The sequence below is a fragment of the Lynx canadensis genome, chromosome B2 (assembly GCF_007474595.2).
Source record: "Lynx canadensis isolate LIC74 chromosome B2, mLynCan4.pri.v2, whole genome shotgun sequence".
Classification (NCBI taxonomy): Eukaryota; Metazoa; Chordata; class Mammalia; order Carnivora; family Felidae; genus Lynx; species Lynx canadensis.
This window is the reverse complement of record NC_044307.1, coordinates 111,866,125-111,887,740: the sequence shown is the minus strand read 5'-3', so window position 1 is coordinate 111,887,740 and position 21,616 is coordinate 111,866,125. Positions and strand designations below refer to the sequence as shown.

The 21,616-nt window shown below is 33.5% G+C and overlaps 1 protein-coding gene across 1 annotated transcript in view; it reads left to right on the top strand.

Moving 5' to 3' along the window:
* The window catches only part of TRDN (triadin), a 398,565-nt gene that overhangs the window by 76,223 nt on the left and 300,726 nt on the right, over positions 1–21,616 (top strand). Inside the window, 2 exon segments of the mRNA XM_030316258.1 lie at positions 735–767; positions 20,142–20,201. Coding sequence (XP_030172118.1) covers positions 735–767; positions 20,142–20,201 — 93 coding nt within the window.

Sequence of the window (21,616 nt, the reverse complement as noted above, 5' to 3'; positions counted from 1 at the left end):
ATTGTAGCTATTTCTCAAGTTTATCCTTAGGAAGATTGAAATAACAACAGTAAAACTTGATAGACATATGTTTTATACATGTAAGTCATATTCATAGTCAAATAGCAGAAAGCAATTCTCCTAAAATCATAATAAAAAGTAAATTGATTGAACCAAATGGAGGTGTAATGGAGGGAAATGTTCTAAATGTCACAATTATGCAGCTAACCTATGTACTTTCTCATATATATTAATAAACAAAAGAAAATAAACTCCAACCATACATAAACTGCTATTGAATGGATGTGAAAAGAACAAAGCATAATGATCTTGTCTTCTACATGACATTTTTTAGGGTCAGCCTCAGTCATCAGACTACCTTGACTACCAGGAAAGCTCTTATTATTTTAGACCTCTCTATGACTTTGTCTGAATTTGTATTTGTTTGGCCCCAGTGAGAGGTCGAGATGAACAATAGAGAATAGAAATGAACATGATATATGAACTATAATGTATAATTTGGATTGCTGCCACACTTTTATTGAACTCATAAAAGTGAAACTATCTCACATAAATGTACATAAACAAAGTTTATACTTAAAAACTGGAATTTGGGAGGCAAAGTAATATAAAGACTACTAATGTCAAAACTAATGGATGGCTTTTTTAATGAACAAAAGAAAATGGGAAAATGGAGAAACAGTATTATGCTAAGCTAAAGGTTTTTCTAATTCACTGTTTTTGTCTTGGTCTAGGAGAAATAGAGGAGCCTCCCTTGAAACAAAAAGGTTGGTTGTTTTTACCTTTAATAATGCATTTTTCCCCTTTTATGGTAATGCTCATTTTTCAGCATGACTCAAAATATATTTTACATGATTTGGAACCTTAATTTACTTTCAATGTACAGTTTTTGTTCGATGATTAGATCAAATTTTATAGGTAGGTAGAGAAATACTCCATTCTCTCCAATAAAGCTGACCCTATTATTTTTCAGTTGATTACTTGGTGCCTTCTTCAGGATATGTGTGAATTCATCTACACATAGATCTGTGTGAGTTGGAATTACAGGAATGAGGAATGAATTCAGTAGACACAGAAATGGCCCAGAAAATGGTGATGCCCATTTTCTTTATTCTCACTGTGGCCAGATTTTAAATTTTTATTCATTTTCTTCTTATTTTACTGTCACTATTAATATTCTTCATTTTTAGGTGATAAGTAGGGGACAGGGTATATGAGATAGTGTGCAAAATAATAATCTTGGAGGCAAAGACATATCAGTCAGTATGTGCCATGCATCATCCCAAAGGAATAGAGTCACCTGGGTGTACTTGGATTTGGTATGGAGGGATTCTTTGCAGAAATAGATTTTGCCAGGCTTTTCAATAACTGCCCATGATTGTCATGAATCCAAGAGATGGAAGCAATATGGCTAGGACAAAGAGGTATGGCTATGGGGCAAAAACCTCAGAGGGGCAAGTATTTTTATAGGAAGAAGGGAGAATTATTTCTAGAAGGGACAAAAGGAGAAAGGATACCTTCCTGAGGTATATTTGGAATGAGAAACAGCCAACACATAGCCAGACTTGATACAATTGTGATGTTTTAGTCATCGCTGCACATATTCAGCAGAGGCTTTGGGGAGTGTTTACTCCAGGGGAGAACTTGCTGGCTTCTGTTGCTATCTGCCTAGACCTCCTATAGATACAAACAGTGGGATCCAAATTTAGAGCTTTAGCCTTGCCTGAGGAGATGATGATTATCTCACTCTCTGGGGTAAAATCCATTTAGTTTATGTTAATTTGGAAAATTTGAATTTGTAACTTATCCAACAAAAGAGAGCTGAGCTAGTGATACTCAAATGTGAGAAAGCCAGAAATGAAAGTGTTTGTGAAGTTATCAAGAGGAGAAAGGTTTCATGATCACAAATCCAGGATGAGAATGTAAGAACTCAAGCCATAGTTCAGCCATCAAATCCAGGTTTAGAGATTCTTAGATTAGTTTTAAACTTCTTGAGGTTAGAAACAGCTTTTTTTTTTTTTTTTTTTTTTTTTTTAATAGCTGATCTCCAATGGATAGTGCCTAGAACACAGTAAAAGTTTAAGCTAATGAGTTACTAGCCATTGTCTGGAAACAAAAGGTTATGTATATTGTGTATTCCAATCAGAAAAGGAAGGGAGAAAAACAAATATTTTCTTACTTATAAATTGAATTCTACAAGAAAATCATAGGATCATATTCTTCATAAATCAATATCTAGAATTTAATAGTCTGTTCTTTCCTTTTGATTTGAATTTCCCTATGGGATTATTTTAAAATTGTTTCATGTAATGATTAGCATAAATTGCAAATCTGCATAAAGCTGTTTAATTATTATTCTTTAAATTATTGCCGTATTTTATAAAATCAACAGAAAGACTATTAAATAGCTGTTAAGGATACTTTTTTTTTTTTAAAAACATGTCAACAATGCTCATTAGTTAAAACAGTCTAAGTGATATATGTGTTTAAAACCATGTACACTAATGTCTTGAAAGATTACCAAAAGAAGAGTAGACTTAAAATCTGAATGTATATATATTAAATAGATATATATATTTAATTTTTAACATTTATTTATTTTTGAGAGACAAAGGGAGACAGAGCATAAGCAAGGGAGGGGCAGAGAGAGAGGGAGACACAGAATCTGAAGCAGGCTCCAGGCTTCAAGCGGTCAGCACAGAGCTTGATGCAAGGCTCGAACTCACAAACCATGAGATCATGACCTGAGCCAAAGTCAGACACTTAACCAACTAAGCCACCCAGGCGCTTATTATTATTTTCTTAATAATATAATTCAGAGGGTTGCATGAATGGACATTTGAGGAAACAGATACCCTACCTTGGGTATAAAAGCTATGTAATAATGAGCGTTAGTTAAAGTAGACTGAAGGAAATATATTTCATTACAATTACTATTTTTTATTTATAGTCTTTTCCTTTGTAGAGTCATAGAGGCGAGGAGAGTTTTAAGGCAATATATAATATTTTACAAACATTTCTAAAAACAAAACATTTCCAATACATATTCTGTTTTTATTTCTATTTATTTACTTTTTATGTATTCTGTTTTTAAAAGCAAATTTCAAATATTTTTATTAGAGAAGAGATGCTATGAACTTATCTCTATTTTATGATGGATTATTTTATACATTTGCATATTTAAAAATTGTGGTTTAAGAAGTATGTTTTTGGTAATCTAGAATGACAGTCTCTTAAAACATTTGATTTTCATCCATAAGTAAATGATTGTTGGTCTCCTCGTGAATGCTCTTTCCCATTCAGATATATTCAATACTATTTAGCCATTTTATATTACCTAAGTCATCAGGCCGTGGAATTGTTTATTTAACTGTCCTGTGTCTCTATGAAGCATTTTATTTAAATGCACTTAAAATGTTAGTTTCATTTGTCCAGTTGCTATTTTCATCAAACTAAAAACTCAGCCATCCTGTTATTTATGGGTGGAGTTCACAGGTTGAATTTGATGTAGAATAATGGTTGAGTCAAACAATCTCAGAGTTGAGGGTTGATTATTAAGTAAATTATTAATATGGATGACATTTTTGAATCTGCAATTCTGTGGCTTATGTTGTTATAAATAAATATAGCTTCAGGGCATTAGATGTAGTACCTAGTGTCTTTATATTCTTTATGCATATTTACTTTTCAGCTTGTCAAAATTTTAAAATAGTAAATTCTATTACCAAACACTATATGATGAGTCCAAGGCACTGAATCATTATAAAATTTTATATTTTATTATATAATTATTTGAAACTTATAACTATGAGAAACAAATACCGTTGTAAATCATAATTCCTGAAACAGTTTTTGGCTGTGTATGGTAGGTGTGCTTTGTTTATCTGGATCTCCTGTTATGTAACTTCTTCCCGGTACAGTATACGTTATGGATGTTGACTCCTTACTTTCCCAGGGTACACAAGTGCAGATAGCTATAAAGGAATGAAATTACATCTGTATGCTTTCTTAAAAGTAATTTGCCTGAAAACACACCTAAGTTCATAATAGTATTCTACTTTACAACATAAAGAAATAGACTTTGCCCATCCTAAAATTGCTAGAATGCTGACCAGAAAGACCAAGAGGAAAGGTCTTGACCTCTTGGTCTTTCTGGTCCATCTTCATACGTCTGCTAAAGGAGAAGCATGATGTTGATACACAAGTGCTCTTTTTCATGACGGGATGTTCTGACACCAGAGATATGATGGTGTGGAGGAGATTGTAGATTAGAGCAACGATAAGTTACACTTAATGACTTTACCTTTTATTTAGCTGAATAATGTAAAAGATTGGATTGCTCTTGAGGGAGATTCAAGAGCAAAGCAAAAAGAGTATAGGTAGGAAATACTAAAAGCTATCAAGGGCTTTTAAAAATTTAAAAATAAATAATTCTTTTCAGTTATTCTCAATATATGATCTTGCGAACTGTCATTGGCTTGAAAGAGCACTTTGAAACAACCAAAGCAGTGTAGTTTAGTGACATTGATTTTTTTAAATATAGCTGGGATATTTTCTGAGACAACCAAACTTTTAAGATGCACTGAATTAACAACATTTTATGTAATTATATTATAAAATATCTAATCTAATTATAGCCAAATCTCATATTATTTCATCTAATGTAAAATGCTTAGTATTTTATATCTCCTACAACAAAAACTTAAGTCATATACTAGGTGAGGAAACAATTTACTCTATGTATATACACATATATGAACATGTGTGTATATATGTATAATACATTATGCAACATTTATTCATTATATGCTATTTATGTTACATGTATTTTCTACCTCCTATTAATAAAAAGTATAAAACTATATGCTAGCTACTGGTTTAAAATATACATATTTAAATATATGAAATGCTTAATACATTATATAACTTTATGGTAGTTAAAAAAATTATGAGTCATTTCTTTTATATTTGAAACATATTTATTAAGTCCCAAAAGTAAAACCTTAGAATTTTATATCCCTTCACATATATATTGCTGAAATTTCAAACTCTTTATCATGCTCTTAGCTTCATAAACAATTGAAAATTTTATGTATATATTACATGACATTAGTCCAAATAAAATAAGGTAAAATAGAATATTGTTTTGTCTGATTTTTATAACTTATTAGTAATATAAATTTATTAGGGGTGGCTCAGTCTGTTGAGAGTCTGACTTGATTTCAGCTCAGTTCATGATTCCTGGGTCATGGGATCAAGCCCCCTGTTGGGCTTCATGCTGAGCATGGAGCCTGCTTAAGATTCTCTCCCTCTCTCTCTCTTTCTCTCTCTCTTTCCTCTGTCCCTCTCCCCACTTGTGTACATGTGCTCTCTCTCTCTAAAAATAAATAAATAAAAATTTTTAAAAAGTTTAAATAAAATAAATTTATTATGTTAACTCCACCTCATTTTAGCCTTTTCATCTACTTTTAGTAACATATCTTCCAGTTGTGTTGCAAAATTTATTCTTTCTTAATAATTTCCTCAAGATGCAAACTAAAATTATTCTTTTGTTTTTTATTTTTTTTAACGTTTATTTATTTTTGAGACAGAGAGAGACAGAGCATGAACGGGGGAGGGTCAGAGAGAGGGAGACACAGAATCTGAAACAGGCTCCAGGCTCTGAGCTGTCAGCACAGAGCCGGACGCGGGGCTGGAACTCACGGATGGTGAGATCATGACCTGAGCCAAAGTCGGCCGCTTAACCGACTAAGCCACCCAGGCGCCCCCAAACTAAAATTATTCTTGAACTGCAAAACAAAATTATATTTTTTGAGATTGGTAAATTTGATTTGAGTAAGAGGTTTGAAAATAAAAGCTGGTTTGTCTATTAGCTAACATGGAAAACATTATAAATAACAATGGCAAACATAAATAAAGTGAGCAGTACCCAGGGTTTAGATGAATATACTAAAGCAAGACATAATTTTATCCAAAATCATTACAATTTACAATATTTTGGGTTTTTTTTTATCCTTTCTGGAAAATTGGTTGGTTGCACAAAGATTCCTATTTGAGAATAGTAGAAATATCTAGCAGTCATTTGGAGAGCCTAATAAAATCATTTTACTTCCAGGGAATTCAGAAAGTAAATGACTTTCAGAATAGAGTAGCAAATCTTTTGCAAATCATGTGTTTTTCAGACCTTTGTTTCCAATATAATTGAAGAAAGCATTAATCAATTACTCAGCGGAGAGATCATTGAAAATAAATTTCTTATTAATTCCCTATGTCATTTTACCATTACTTGGAAGAACACTTAAAAAAGTAAACATTACTGTAATAAAATTGTCATCTCTGTGTATGTGTGTGTACATGTATGTGTAGCTCTTATATACATGTTCATGCATAAGGCATATGTATGCATGTATGCATACATTTTCACAAGGCTTCTCAACATTTGTATCGTTAAAAGTAAACAAGAGGGTTAGATTTGTTGTTGAAACTTATCTAATCCCATCTGTATATCATATCCACAAACCCACAAACTTATTGAAGTTTTATGCATCTCATAAAGAGATAGATGTCTTTCTAATATAATTTTGCTTTTCAGGTTTAATTATATTTTATAAAAATTCTTAAGATAGTAACCTTTAGATTATTATAACCATAGGATATGAAATAAATTCAAGATTTAGTATATAAATTACACTATATCATAGTTATCAAGAAAAAAATTCCCAGTGATAAAAATATATTGTTCTTGAATGAAATTTTGTGAAAGAAATGGGGTGAAAATATGAATTTAAAAAGAATAAAGATATACAATTTCCAAATGTTCAAAAAGAGCTTGTTGTGATATTTTAAATCCATAATGAAGAGTCTCACAACATTGTAGTATTTAGAGTCCATTCACCTGATTTTTTTAGAGACATGAAGAAATTTTATTTTCAAAAGTCAAAATTTATAATAACCTGTAAATTATTTGCAACTTTTTAACTATGATAAAAAATTTAGAAGTTATCTTCAAAATATGGAAGGAGATGCGGTTTTCCAAGCTTTGCCAAGGTAATGTCTAAGGGAAAAAAATTAATGTCATTGTAATGAAAACAAACATTTTCTTTTCTGGATAACCTGAGGATTTGTAGTGAGAATATTCAGAGGATGAGGGCTCATTTCCACCATAGTCTACAATGTTGACTCATGTAGAGGTAATCACTAGTTCAGGACACTGACATGTTTTATCCCTTCAGTAAATTTATTTTTCAGTAAATCTTTTTCAAGTGTTTTTTATGGTTCGAGCAATATGCTAGGTGGAGGAGAACATGTAAGTCTTTGGGTACAACATTCCCAAATGTTGATGATGAAAATTTGTGAAATAAAATAATAAATAAATGACTGTAATGGAGCTTTTATATGATATGGCTAATAAAGTTAATTATTCCCTACCAAAATCAGGATCAATGTAACATTGTATTCTACAGCCAAATAATTGCATGTGAGTAAAAAGATCACCTTATTTAGTATAATGTACTGAAAAGACCTTACTGAAAAATTTAATGAATAGATGATCAATTGAGATAGTAAATGAGATCAAATAATTGGGGCATTGCATATTTGATAATGATGATGTGATCACATGCAAACTGAACTTAAAGTGGATGAAAATATGAATAACTAATTATACAGCAAATGGATAAACTCTGTTTTGGGCAAAAATAGAAATATAATAAAAATACATAAATAGTTTTAATTCTCTTAATTATTCATAAATTCTCCAAGCCAAAGTTAATAGCATAGCAGGCTTAATAACACAAACAGATAGAGAGGGAGAGCTTAAGAGATAGAGGAAGAAAGTGAGAGAGAGAGTGAAAATCTAGTATTCTTAAAGGAAAGTTAAGAATATATATCCATTCATCATAGGTGTAGGTATTTTTCTGTTTCTTTTTCAAAAATAAATTACCAGTTTATCAGAAACCTAGCATGATTTTTCTCTCACATTTCTGTATTGGTCTTTATGTGAAGCTGACTTTTCAGATTGGGTAAACATCGACAGAGAGTATAATTCTTTAAGGGATATATAGCTTTTTAATTTTTTGTACTCACATTTCTCAGTGCAACATAATGAATATACTTATCTCCCTTTTACAGTTTTTTAGTTAAACCTCAGTCTGTAGTAACTCTGTACATAAGAATAATCATTATAACAGTTATGTCCTTTGGAATATGTAATTTTAGAAGACAACAATAGTCTCCTAACAAGAAATCACATTTTATAATGTCATTTCCATGTCTAGATTTAAAGTTAAGAAAAAATAGTTTTAGTCATTTGGATCTATGCACATTCAGTTTTTTGGGAAGGAAGAACTGTTTTTCAAAATTAGGGGCATTGGTGGCCTTACGTGTTAAATCATTGTTTGCCTTAGAGGACGGAACTAGAGACCCTACTACATTACATTGAATTTCCTTGTTGCCTAATTACTTGCTCTTTGAAATAAGGACCTGCCCTTAAATTTGAACTGGACTCAAATATGAAAGCTCATTCTGTAAGATTGTACCTGATGCATGTCAACAGCGGAGGGAGAGGCTCTTCTCTACTTAGAGCACAACAAATTACATCCTCCTTATAGTCATGTTTTTAAATTTCCCTAAAACTCCTTGGTTTGAAAAGAACCCAGTAAATTTAAACTCAGTTCTCTTATTGTGTATTTTTCTCACTTGATTGAAACCCACAATAGCTCTTTGCAGTCAGGGTGAATGAGGAAGAACCAGGAAATGTGTGCATCATAAATATTCAAGACTTTAGGATTAGGCCATTGAGAAGGTTGTATCACGTCATCGGGAGTAAGATAGATGGACAAGTTTCTGTGCCAAAGATTTCATTGCATCCATCTTTGCTGGCAGCTTCAGTGGCTTACACCAGGCTGAACATTAAGTGTCTGAAAAATATGGTGAGTGAAAAAAGGAGAGGAAATGGAAAGGCGACTAAACTTGTTAAAATTCATAGGCTCAGAATATTGGTTACTAGGTAGGCCCTAGTAACCTTGTTAAATAGATACATTTATCTTTGGACCTCTTCACACAGTAAGTCTGGATCAAAACTCACTTCCATAACTGCAGAGCTGCATATTACCCTGGGCCTACACAAGGAACTCACTGCTTTATCTTCTGCCTGTTTTTCTTATTATTGATCAGACCTACAATGACAGGGTGACAAAGCACAGAGAGAACAGACAGCAGACTTGGAGGTGGACTCAGACTCAGACTAAAAAAGTCTGAGAAGGTTGAGGTAAAGGAAGATCTGGTGAGTGATCCAGAGATTCACTTCTCAATGGGGTTGCAGCTATAGTGAACTCTGGATCTAACGGGTCAGTCAACTTTTGTATCTTGTGCTACTTTCTAGAGCTCATTTCCATCGTGGCAAGCAAACTAGAACCAGGATGATTAGTAAGTAAATAACAGTAGGGAGATACTACCACAAATAATGGTATGTGGAACCAGAGCCTGTAGGGACATGCCAAAGAAAGCACTGAGATTATTACTGCTCCAACAAGAAATACTAAAATGGTTGGGTCTGAGTTGAGTTGTCTCAGAAACCCTTCTTTCCCACGATGCAGACACCAAAATCTGATCTCAGTGTTGCTTTGATCTTACCTATAAATCAGATTGGATAAGTATCGAAGAAGTGTATGAATGGGAAGCTGTTAGGTGTCATTCATTTATTCCAGACTCTATTCTCTCCAGATATGTAGGTTTCCTGTCTTAAAACCATAAGAAATGAGGTGTTGGTTGAATACAGATGGCTTAAAGTGCTACATATTCCAGATTATGTGTTTTTAGAATGGTTTATTGAAAAATAAAATGAATTCAGAATAAAGCAAAACAGAAAACATCCCAGTGGTTCTCAACTCTGTGTATCAGATTCAAATGACAAGAGACTAAAATTCATTTCAAACTGACTTAATGGAAAGAATACTTTAATGGTTTGAGTGACTGAAAGATACAAGAGCAAAACTGGCTTTAGGGATGGTTAGATATAGGTTTTTTAATAATGTGATTAGTAAATCCTCTCTCTTTGCTCCTGACCCTGCTTTCCTTCATCTGCTTAATTCTCAGACAGGCTTTCCTTTCCTTAGTGGCAATTACAATGACCAGAAGCATGAGGCCAAAAGTATCTTACTTTAGCAACTCAGGAAAGGAGCCTATGCTTTTCCCCAAGTATTTCAGCAAAAACAATGTAGTTGACTCTCATTGATCTCTATTGAGTAACATGCCTTTCTTAGAATCAATCAGTTTGCCAGGGACCTGCACTTTGTCAAGACCTAGAGAATAGACTCACCATTGGGAGTAAAGAGTGGGGTTAGCATCAACCGGACTATTTATACTGAGATTAAAAAAGGATTGGTTCCTGAAACTAGAGGAGGGATGCTGTTAACAATAATGAATTCTAGCAGGAAAGCCACAGATGTCTTTTTAATTTGGAATCCCAGATCCCTTCCCACTTCAGATTTACCCAGCCAGAATCTCCAGGGGTCAAGCCTTAAGCAGCTGTATTTTCAACCCCCCCCCCCCAAAATGTGTTTCTAACTCACAACATGGGTGAGAATAATTGCAACCCAAATGATTAATTCTAAAAATGAGTGATTTTATGCATTGTGACACCAGGAAGGGAGAGAGTTGAAGATAAGTGGATAATAACATGTTTTGTTTATACATAGTGACTGTTCTTCTATATAAATTTCCATTAAAAATACCAACATGAATGATAAAATGCAAACTAAGTTAATAGCACTGTCACATTAACCTAGACTACTGGAATCACTATTGACAATTGATGCTCATCAGCTGAACACATCAACATTTTAAACATGATTGAGATAGACTTGAAGGAATATGATGAGGAGATATTTGCATTGGTTCCCCTTCTGCTGTTTAGCTACTATGGTTAAGCCACTTAATCCCAGTGGCTCTCAGCTCTCACATCTATAAAACAAAGATGCTGGATTTTACTGATATTATATTCTATCTAGCTATAATATTTTATGATTTTATTATTAAATTGTGATGTCACATGTTAATAGTTTCACCAAGAGTTTCATCTGATCATGGGACAGCGGCATTAGCATCATCTGAGAGTGATTTAGAAATGCAGAACCAGGCTTCATCTAGACCAAATGAAATGAATCAAAATCTGCATTTTTAAGAAGATCCCCAGGCGACTCATGCACATTAAAATTTGAGAAACTTTGGTCTAGACAACAATTCCTACTACTGGCTGTGCTTCTGAAACCACCTGAGAGCTTATTTAAATTGGAGATCCCTAAAAGGCTCCTCACCATGAGAGACTAATTGATTAAGTTTTGGGCTGAAGCTCAGGAATACATTTTAATATCTCTCCAGATGATTCTGGTGTACAGCCACATTGATCTTGTCTAGTTTATCATCAAATATGAAACACACAGTCAAAGCATCATCTAAATCCATAAAGTCCACCAGCAATTATCTTACAAAAGGTATTGTTTGTAGTCATTTACACCTCTGTCTGGCTTATGAACACATGGGAAATAGTATCTCTTTTTATAGATGGAAAAGTACAATTCAAAGAGGAAAAATGGATTAACCTAAGATTATTGAGCTAATGGCAAAAATGAGATTGGACGGATACTGTCATATTTATTTTGAAGTTTTTTGTAGGGGTCAAGATTACGCAGTATTGAGACTAATATTTTTCTTGAAAAAGTTGAGCTTAGTTTACAAAACTTTACCAAGTAATCAAATCTAACAAAATTAAGGTACCAAACATTTTTATGTTTATGGGATTCGACATCCCTGAAGGAAACTATCCTCAATATTGTCTAACACTATATCTGAGTGTATACCAACTTAATCATAAATATTAGGTAGCTTTGAGGGAAAGAATATATTCCTTTTTATACTCTTCATTAATGGTCAGTAGTGTGATTTCCTCAAACTTGTTTATCAATACAATAGAAATATTATCAGAAAAATCATAGAAATACACATGATTTAGAATGCTTATCTAAATTACTCAGTATTCAATATAATATTTTCCCTTAATAATCCTTAATTAGCCACTAAATAGCTAACTAGTCTTGCTTGGTTATTTATCATAATTAAACTTTTGTGTCCTAATCACAATTGGCAAAATCATACAAAAGAGATTCTATGTTTAAATGAATAAATAATTTGAATTTTCAATATTAAAGTAAGACAAATTGTAAGAAGACATTTTATATTGTCTAGCGCTTGTGAGATATATAGAGAAAACATAATGATAAAAAGCATTCATTGAAACCCACCAGCCTCATAATAATTTAATGAACTTGATTGCCATCTAAAAGAATCAGTACAGTTGCCTTGGTGACAGAGATTATCTTTTTAACTTCTTGAGTCTGTCATTTTAAAATCTTGAATTGATAATATTTTTAATTTGTTAACAATGTGTTATATTAATAGAGATAAATTATATGCTTTAAATTGACCATGTGACTCTTTTTTTAAAATGTAATTTATTGTCAAGTTGGCTAACATACAGTATATAAAGGGTGCTCTTGGTTTTGGGGGGAGATTCCCGTGATTCATTGCTTGCACACAACACCCGGTGCTCATCCCAAGTGCCTTCCTTCCTCAATGCATATCACTCATTGAATCTTAAACAAAATTATAAACTACTCAAAAATAAGCTCTTCTATAATTACAACTAAACTATCATAAGCAAAATGCACGTAATATACAAAATAACTCAGGAAGACTTCATTACAAAATAAGGTTATCCTTAGGACTCATTTAACACAATCTATTTTCACTAATTTGGTCCCATTGATTGCTACTGATAGTGACTCTCCCATTTTAAGTACCATGGCCTCTCCTCCCAAATTATATTTGGGAGATGAGCTCAGAGTCTTGGGAAAATCTGTTGGTTATGATTACCACTGGCCCTGTGGGAGACATAGAGGTTAGATGATTATATATTGATATAATTAAACTGTCTAAAGATGAAGAAGGAGAATCAAGCCAATGAAATGAATCTTCACTTCTAATTTAGAGAAGTTTTAAAGACTTTGTCTATTGAATAATTATGTGTTCCCATGGGCCATGCAGCACACACTGTGAGAACCAGAAAATTCCCTGTTACACCTAAAAGTTCCATTTGGACTACCAAAAGGGTCACTGAAATCTATACTTATCTTCTCAGATGTCCAGCATAAATATGTGTAACAAGTGTCAAATTTCATTATTTCTGTGTATAAAATATATGTATATAACAAGTGCCATCAAATAAAAGAGAATGCAGATTATCATTGAAATACCGTAAGTGTCAATAGGGAATGCTGGAGAACTGCAATAACATCTAACATGTAGAACAAAAGGGATAGAAATTATGGACCCTTCCTTTAAGTTATGTTGAATTGCATGTCCTATTTTTAAATCCTGTCCCCAATTATTTCAAATGAAAGAGACATGATATTTGTCAACATTTTATTACAGGTATAATATATTCAATTCATAGTTGACTTACTTTTTTATATAAATATCTGTGAATAAGTTTTGAAATAAAGCAAAGCACGAAAAAACTATTTTAGTATTAAAAACTAGTATTACTACAAGTACTAATTATTACTAGTATTTTAAAAAATTTTAAATACTCAATATCCTTACTTCGACTTTTTAAAAAAATGTGTACTTATTTATTTTTGAGTGTGAGAGTACATACATAAGCAGGGAAGAGGAAGAGAGAGAGGGAGACATAGAATCCAAAGCAGACTCCAGGCTCTGAGTTGTCAGCACAGAGCCTGACGTGGGGCTTGAACTCATGAACTGTGAGATCATGACCTGAACCGAAATCAGACGCTCAACCGACTGAGCCACCCAGGCTCCCCTATTATATATTTATCAAGTCGTTGGTATGTGACAGCCACTATTGTTACACATTGAAAATTTAACGTGGAACAATATAAATATAATTCTTGCCCTCATCAATTTAGAATTTAATGAGAGAAACAAGTAATTATGATAAAAATAGCCAATATTTACAGTATGCTTACTTGATAACCAGATGTTGTTGTAAATTCTTTACATTTTAGATTATTTTTTAATGTTTATTAATTTAGTTTTGAGAAAGACAATGTGAGTGGGGGAGGAGCAGGGAGAGAGGGAGCCAGAGAATCTGAGGCAGGCTCCTCACTGTTAGCATAGTGCAAGAACCCACCATGGGGATTGAACCAACGAAGCTTGAGATCATGCCCTGAGCTTAAGTCAGATGCTTAACCAAGTGATCCACCCAGGTGCCCCACATTTTAACTTATCTTAATTCTTCTGTAAATCTATGTGGAAGGTACTATTAATAACCTCATTTTACAGATGAAGAAATAAGGTTTGCACAGCTGGTAAGAAAAGGAATCAGATTCCAACTGGGCAGATTGACTCTAGCATCGATTATCTTAACCACTAAGCTGTATTTTAATACATGTCAGATATATTTTTGTATAGATCTGTTAATAACTTACCTGTGTCTACTTTTTCTAAAAAATGCATATCTTAATTACATTAGAATACCATAGATTTATACCAGCTTTCATATGACAATTATTAAAATAATCATTTAATGATCATTGCAACCCAGAAATAATGAAAAATCTCAATATTACTAATTTTTACTTTCCCAACACTTCACGAGTCTGGTGCTGAGACTAACACCTCCTCAGAGACGTTGGACTCTGACCTAATTGGTTGTTTGGCTTTGAACTTTAGAGAAACAGCCTGACTGAGGAGGGTATATTTCCTTATTATCTTCATTGAATTATAAAGCATAAAAGCCAAGGTTTAAATTTCCTGAGTTCCTTAAATGAAGGAAATTTGTAAATGCATTTAGAGCCTAGCTTGATAAAGTTTTCCGATGACTTCAAATGTTTTTAGTTTTAGAGTGGGAGATGAATAAAAATAAGGATTTAAAGGGAGACCTTATTATTTTTCTCCATGTCTTATATTTATTCATACTTCCCTGTAGATGTGGAGGAAAACTACAGAGGAAAATCAGGAGTAGTGAAAAAAGTTGGACTATGCTTCCCACATTCTGTGGTGATAACTTGCCCTTTTCATAAATCTTTTAGTACAATTGTACCATTACCAACACTGTAAACATCAGTGGAGTACTGCTCCACTCTTCTAAGGTACGGTTACTGATGACTCCTTTTTCCCTCCTGACACATTGAGATAATTATTGCTCTTCTTCCATATTATTTTTCCCTTCTCCAATTCTCAAATTTCAAATATAGATTTGTATCCTTAAGGACCTGTGGGCAGTCTCACACCTGGATTGAGATAGTTTGACTTCTGTGCCTTCTCAGCCACAAAACAATCTTTAAGGTTTACTTGTTACCAGATGTCTTATGATTCCAACTGGCATCTGGTGCTGTGACTTATTATAATGTCTTAATAGACACTGGGCATTAATCTAATTGGAAAACACATATATTTGGAGGTAAATAACAACTGCTTTGATCTTCTTCTTTGTCCCTCATACCCAGGATTTGTGCAGGTCTAAGTGAACTGTATCTAAACAGTGTCATGATGTTAAATGCAATTTTATACGATTATACATTATTGTCATATTACACAAAATGGAGTTATTCACCAGTCTATGGAAATTAGCAAATAACTGGAAGCCAGTTGTAATATAATACAGGGAATTTTATTTTTCTTGGAAGGTTTTGAAAACCATAGGGAGATAAAGTTCTACCTTTAGTGACTTGAATCTTTAAAATTTAATTTTACATTCTTATATAAATGGTTCTTAGCTGGAAAGAGCAGTTGAGAGTAACAAATCAAATATCATTTGCTTGTGAGAAAAAGATCCTTCTGAAGTCTAAATTGGAAGGACATTGTTACTCAATTGGACAAGAGCCTGGATGGTTATCATTTCCTGGCTCAAGTGTAAGGAGATAGAACTGGCACATGCGCAGAGGCTTCATTGGTTTCTCCAGGCATCTGATAGCCACAGGCATCCACACTTGCCATAGAATGCAGTCACCAAAGAAAATTCAGTGTTGCAGTAAAACATGCAGAGAGAGATGTAATTTATCCTTAAGTCTCAACCATAAGAAATAAGTTTCTTTTGTCTTCTATAAGCAGAGAAATGTAGGCCTATGTATGCCTTTATAAGGTTAGCTGTGTGAGTCTTCACTTGCCTCTACAGAAATACTAAGGGTCTTCGAGTGAGTTAAAAATTTAGTTGATGACAGTCCTGCACACAAGAAAATCCCTGTGTAAGTCATCATATTTCATTGTGACCTGTAAAGATCTTATTGTGTATGTGTGTGTATTTTAATCCATGATCCCTGCCTCCACTTATGAGAAATCTAAGTAGATCTGTCCAGAGCCATGAGACTGTCCTCATAAAAGACTGAAGGATGGAGTCAGGAAAATAAAAAAAAAAAATAGGGCTTTATCCTTGAGATTGGTCTGAGTTATAGGACTGGGTTGTGTCTGCTCCATTTACTGTTGAGTAAAAAACAAATACTCAGAAATATATTGCCATTTTTTCAGTCTAATTCTCTTTTAGTTTCATTTTATTTATATTTTTGCTTAAGGAAAATGTGTAGTGAAATATATCCAACATGCCAGGATTTACCTTCCTTCTTGGAGTTAACTCTCTCCGTGTATTTGGAAATCAGTGGATTTCCCCCTGCCTTTTCATGAATGGTGCTCTTGATCCCAACCTTGTTGAGATTTGTCTTCTCTCACTTTATTTTTTTCCCTCTAGAATGGACTTCTGCTCATTTCAATGCTGATCACAATCTACAGCTCATTCCCTTTTGATGGGATACTGCTGTGTACAAAGGAGCTAGAGCTAAGGGGTGCCGAGTTGGCTCCTGCTACTGCTTCTTATTTCTGTTCTCTTATGTGCAAACATCCACCTGCCTTGCAGGAAACCCAGCCATGGATGAACATGGGTTGTCTAGTCCCACAAAACACCACTCTGTCCAGCGTATTTCCCCAAATGACATTAGGGTAGGAGGCTCTGACAGGTTTGCCCAAGCAGGATGGCCTTTAGCACTTGATCCTGCAGAAAATTCTAACCCAAGTCTGATCCTTTGTGGGAGCTGCAGAACCTCTGCTTTATTCTTCTGAGTGGCCAATAGATGCCTGCAGAACATGCACACACACACACACACACACACACACACATGCACACACACACATGCACACGCACTTACCTCTAAAGGAAGAATATTATTCTAAATGACAACTTTAAGACCTTCTTCTCTCACAATGAAGGTAGCATTTCAAGTAAGCTTTTAATTTAGAAGATTTCATCCCATTTCTGTATTCAAATCAATCCCAACTAGGAGTAAGAAATTATCTCTTAAAGGTGACTCCCTTAACATGTCCAGACTACTCTAAATCTTTGGCGTTTTACTTGCTTTATTGGCCTGATTTATACAAGGCACCAATCTTTGTGGCCTCTGTTGATCTGAATAGGAAGGAGGAAGCAAGATAGTACTGGCAAGGGAGAATTTCAAGTTTTCTTTTTCATTTGTAAAAGATTGAACTCTGTGGATGACCTAAGGTTTTTCAAAGGTCGTTTGCCCACTCCTAAGACTAAACCAGCACTGGCTGATAGTAATACAGTGTGAGCCACATACGCAGTTTAAAATTTTCAAGTAGCCACATATTTAAAATGTAAAAAGAATAATATGAAATTAATTTTAATGACATGTCTTATTTAACCTAATCAGGGTCTCAGTGAGGGCTCAACCAGAAAAGCAGAACCAGTAGGAGATTATGCAGATATATTTATATATTAAGAAGTTTATCACAAGGAATTGGCATATGTGATTGTGGGGACTGGCTAAGCATAGGACAGCAGTCAGGAAAGGAAAAATCACAGGCAAAATTGAACCCACAGGCAGGGACCAAAGCTGTCATCCCCAGACAGAATTTCTTTCTCCTCCTTGGGAAACTTCATGATCCAGAATCATCTTCTTATTTAGTCTATGGATTAGGGATTTTAATTACATCTGTAAAATACCTTCACAGCAAATCCTAGATTAGTGTTCATTTGAATGACTTGGAATAGTAGTCTGCCCAAGTTGCCACACAAATAAAATGATCACACTAAATATGCTCCAAATCATATCAACCCAATATGTTATTAATATAAAATCATTAATGAGATATTGTACATCTTTTTTTATACTAAATCTTCATAATCCAGTATGTACTTACACTTACATCACATCTCAATGTTAGACTAATCTCATACCCTGTCTTTAACATCCACATGAGTCCTGTGGCTATTGCCAGGCAGTGCAGGTCCAAAGTAACAGTGATTAAGTAGGTTATCTCATATGTTTAGACAGTTCTAAAAATATAAATTATTTGTGTGTGTGTTAAATAAGGTTTATGGTAGTTTTATTGCCTATAGCCGATAAGATGCAACTTTATTTTGCTTTTGCAAACTGAACACAGATGAAAATTTTCTACACATATACCTCTATATGATAATTCAGTATAGTGCAACACTATTCTTCTTTCATAATTAGAGAAATACTACAGAAACCAAAAGCACAAGGTAATCAAAATAAATACTGTCCTGAGTCATCTGAACACGTTCTGTAGGGCTCCTTTTGCCCTACAGAATGCATTTGGCAATGTCTAAAGACATTTTTTATAGACATTTTTCAGTGTCTAAAGACATTTTCATTTTTCATGACAGGGGATGGAACTACCACATACATTTAACAGGAGAAGCCAAGGTTGCTGCTAAATATCATAGATTGCACAGAATAACCTATTCCACCCCCAAATAATGATTCACCCACCTTAAAAAGGACTGATGATAACTGGCCAACAGATATCTGAACACACACACACACATGCACACACACACACACACACACACACACACACACTTGGGAGTAAGATTTGGAGACCTATAGAGAACAGATTTTTTTAAAAAAATGGTGAGACAGACAAGAAAATGTAAGTTTCCTGTGGTCTTTGAAGATCTTTCTTTGAAACTTGGAGAAATTTTACCAGGGATGAGATAAAGTATCTTAATCTTTTGTATCTCCATTGCCATATCAAAGCCAGGGATGGAATAAGGGTAAAGGAGTGGCCCCGAATATAGTGTGATGATGGATTCATGGAATAAACAAAGAGAGGACATTTTCACAGTGATAATTACCTCAACAGGTGAAAATCACTAATTGTTTTTCCCGAAGATACTTAGGATTTTCCTATGGTTGGTCTTGATTTTAGACTTCTGGAAAAATTACAAAAATGCAAATTCACATTTACAAATGGAGAATTTAAAATGTGTACAGTAATTAGCACCATCTCAGATCATCTGTGAAATAAAGTTGTGATAAATAAATAAGTAAATCTCATTAGCATTTTTCAAAGATAAACCATGGTATTAAGACTAAGTCACTTTTCAGAGGTAGTAATCATATTTGTAAACTCTAATATCTAATTTAGTTCCATCCAAATTAACTGCAAATTCAGAATTAACTTCATTTTCTAAGCCTTGGCAATGTATGTATACTGAAGCTAGCAGCAAATTAAATATATTTGTTAAAATCTGATATTTAGAAAAAAATGTAACGACTGACTTATTCCATGAAATGTGTCATATCTGCATGCAGTAATTATGGGTTAAATGCAATGCCAAATTCTGATTATAAACATAACTTAGACTCAATACTTCTGAGATATATTTCCTATTAGGTAGTTACAGTTCATTTCACAAATTCTTAATTTAATATGTAAAAAATGAAATCTTCCTCAATCTAAATGACATTCTTACTAAGGATTCTTAATTGTATTGAGAGTAATTGAAATAAAACATAATTATAGTTTGTGATCAATTTTAGCACTGAAAACAGTGACAACATATCCTCATTGATGCAAGTTTTTAAGCTTTTTTCAAATAGCACTAATTTTAAGGTAAATTCATTTTTTCCCTTATTTCAATAAGTGAGTGATTTATATAGCAACATGTTACAGTGACTTTTTCCATTTAGATACCTATACCTTAGACTTCATGGTGGAATTTTAAAGTTCAGATCACAGTTATAGTTTATATATTGTATATTTTCAAAAATAGTCTTTAAAGTATAAATTCTATGTTTTTCTAGAAATACACAAAGACAAGACTGAAAAGCAGGAGAAACCTGAAAGGAAAATAGTACCTAAAGGTAAATGTTTAATATTGTGTTTCTTCTTCTTTTTTTATTTAGGATACATATTTTGTGTATTCAAACAGGAGGAACAAAAACTTTCATGTTGAGTGTTCTCTTGTTGTAACATTTTTGGTAGTGTTTAGATGAACACCTTTATTTCTCAGTTAACTTCAGGTATAAATATCTATGTAATATTTAATAATTGGAATCAAACATGTGACAATCTTTAAATGACTTACAAACAGTTTTTACTTACTGAGATAGTACTGTGAATATAATTTTTGACTTACTAGCAAACATTTTTTCTTCTTTGAATAAGTTACTGTAGTTAGTCAGAGTTCAAATTTTTTTTAACTTTGAATTTTTTATGCCACTTAGAACCTTTAAAATCTTTGGCACAGAAATGCAGTCATTTTATTGGCTCACTGCTGACTGCTACAGCCCCACAACTTTCTTACCAGACTCAAGGGGTGCATGGACAGTGACAACATGATGATTAATATCCCTTTCAACTCAAATGAATCCAGTACCTGCAATCTTGCATTAGAGGCATATTAATAATGGCGAACATTGTCTTGCTCATTTTATCAAGCATCACTTTTCCAGGAGTGGCCTTGTAGTCATAAAACTTTAAAAAAACTTATAGGAAGCTTTCAAAGGGATGTATTTCTAAATATGCCCAGGTTTCCCCAATGATCAATCTCGTGTGTTTTTTTAGGTGAGTTAGGGCAAAAATTAAAACCTTATAATTACTGTATTTGTGTGATAAGGGAAGAAAATGAAATAATTTTTCTGGGATAGAAATTGAATCTTGTCTAGTATTTATTATGTCAAAGCTGTCTAATGTAAAACTATCTGCAGTAAATGGCAAAGTTGCAAATAGTGAAGTTTCATGTAATAGAAGTTCTACTTAACCTTAAAGGATACCGATATGTCAATCTATATTAAAATGCCGGTTTTAGTATACTTCCTGTACTTCCTTTTTGTGAAGAGCTTAAATCATTCAGCAGATATTATGTCTTCAGTCCTAATGTTTGAATTCATTCCAGACTGGTCAGCCAATCCTTATACAATCAGGGACATGGAAGCTTACTCAATTGAAACCTATTTATATTTGTACTTAGGGAACTAATGTCTTCTTACTGTTCCCTTTCCTTTTTTGGTCCTTCATTCCTTTGGTCAGGGAAATTGGACACAGCTCTTGGGCATGGATTAACTAAGCTAGCCATGACTGAACTGGCTATGTGTTTCAATCTGCTGGAGGTTAAACAGAAACTCAACTGGTTCCACATGATGGGAATCTCTGCTGTTTTATCTTGCAGACTGTACTATTCATTTAATAGCTGTGCTGCTGGAGTGGATGTGGTGATACAGATGGCACCATTTGCATGTTGGACCTGGCTCTATTAGAATCCTGCTGTTAAAGACTT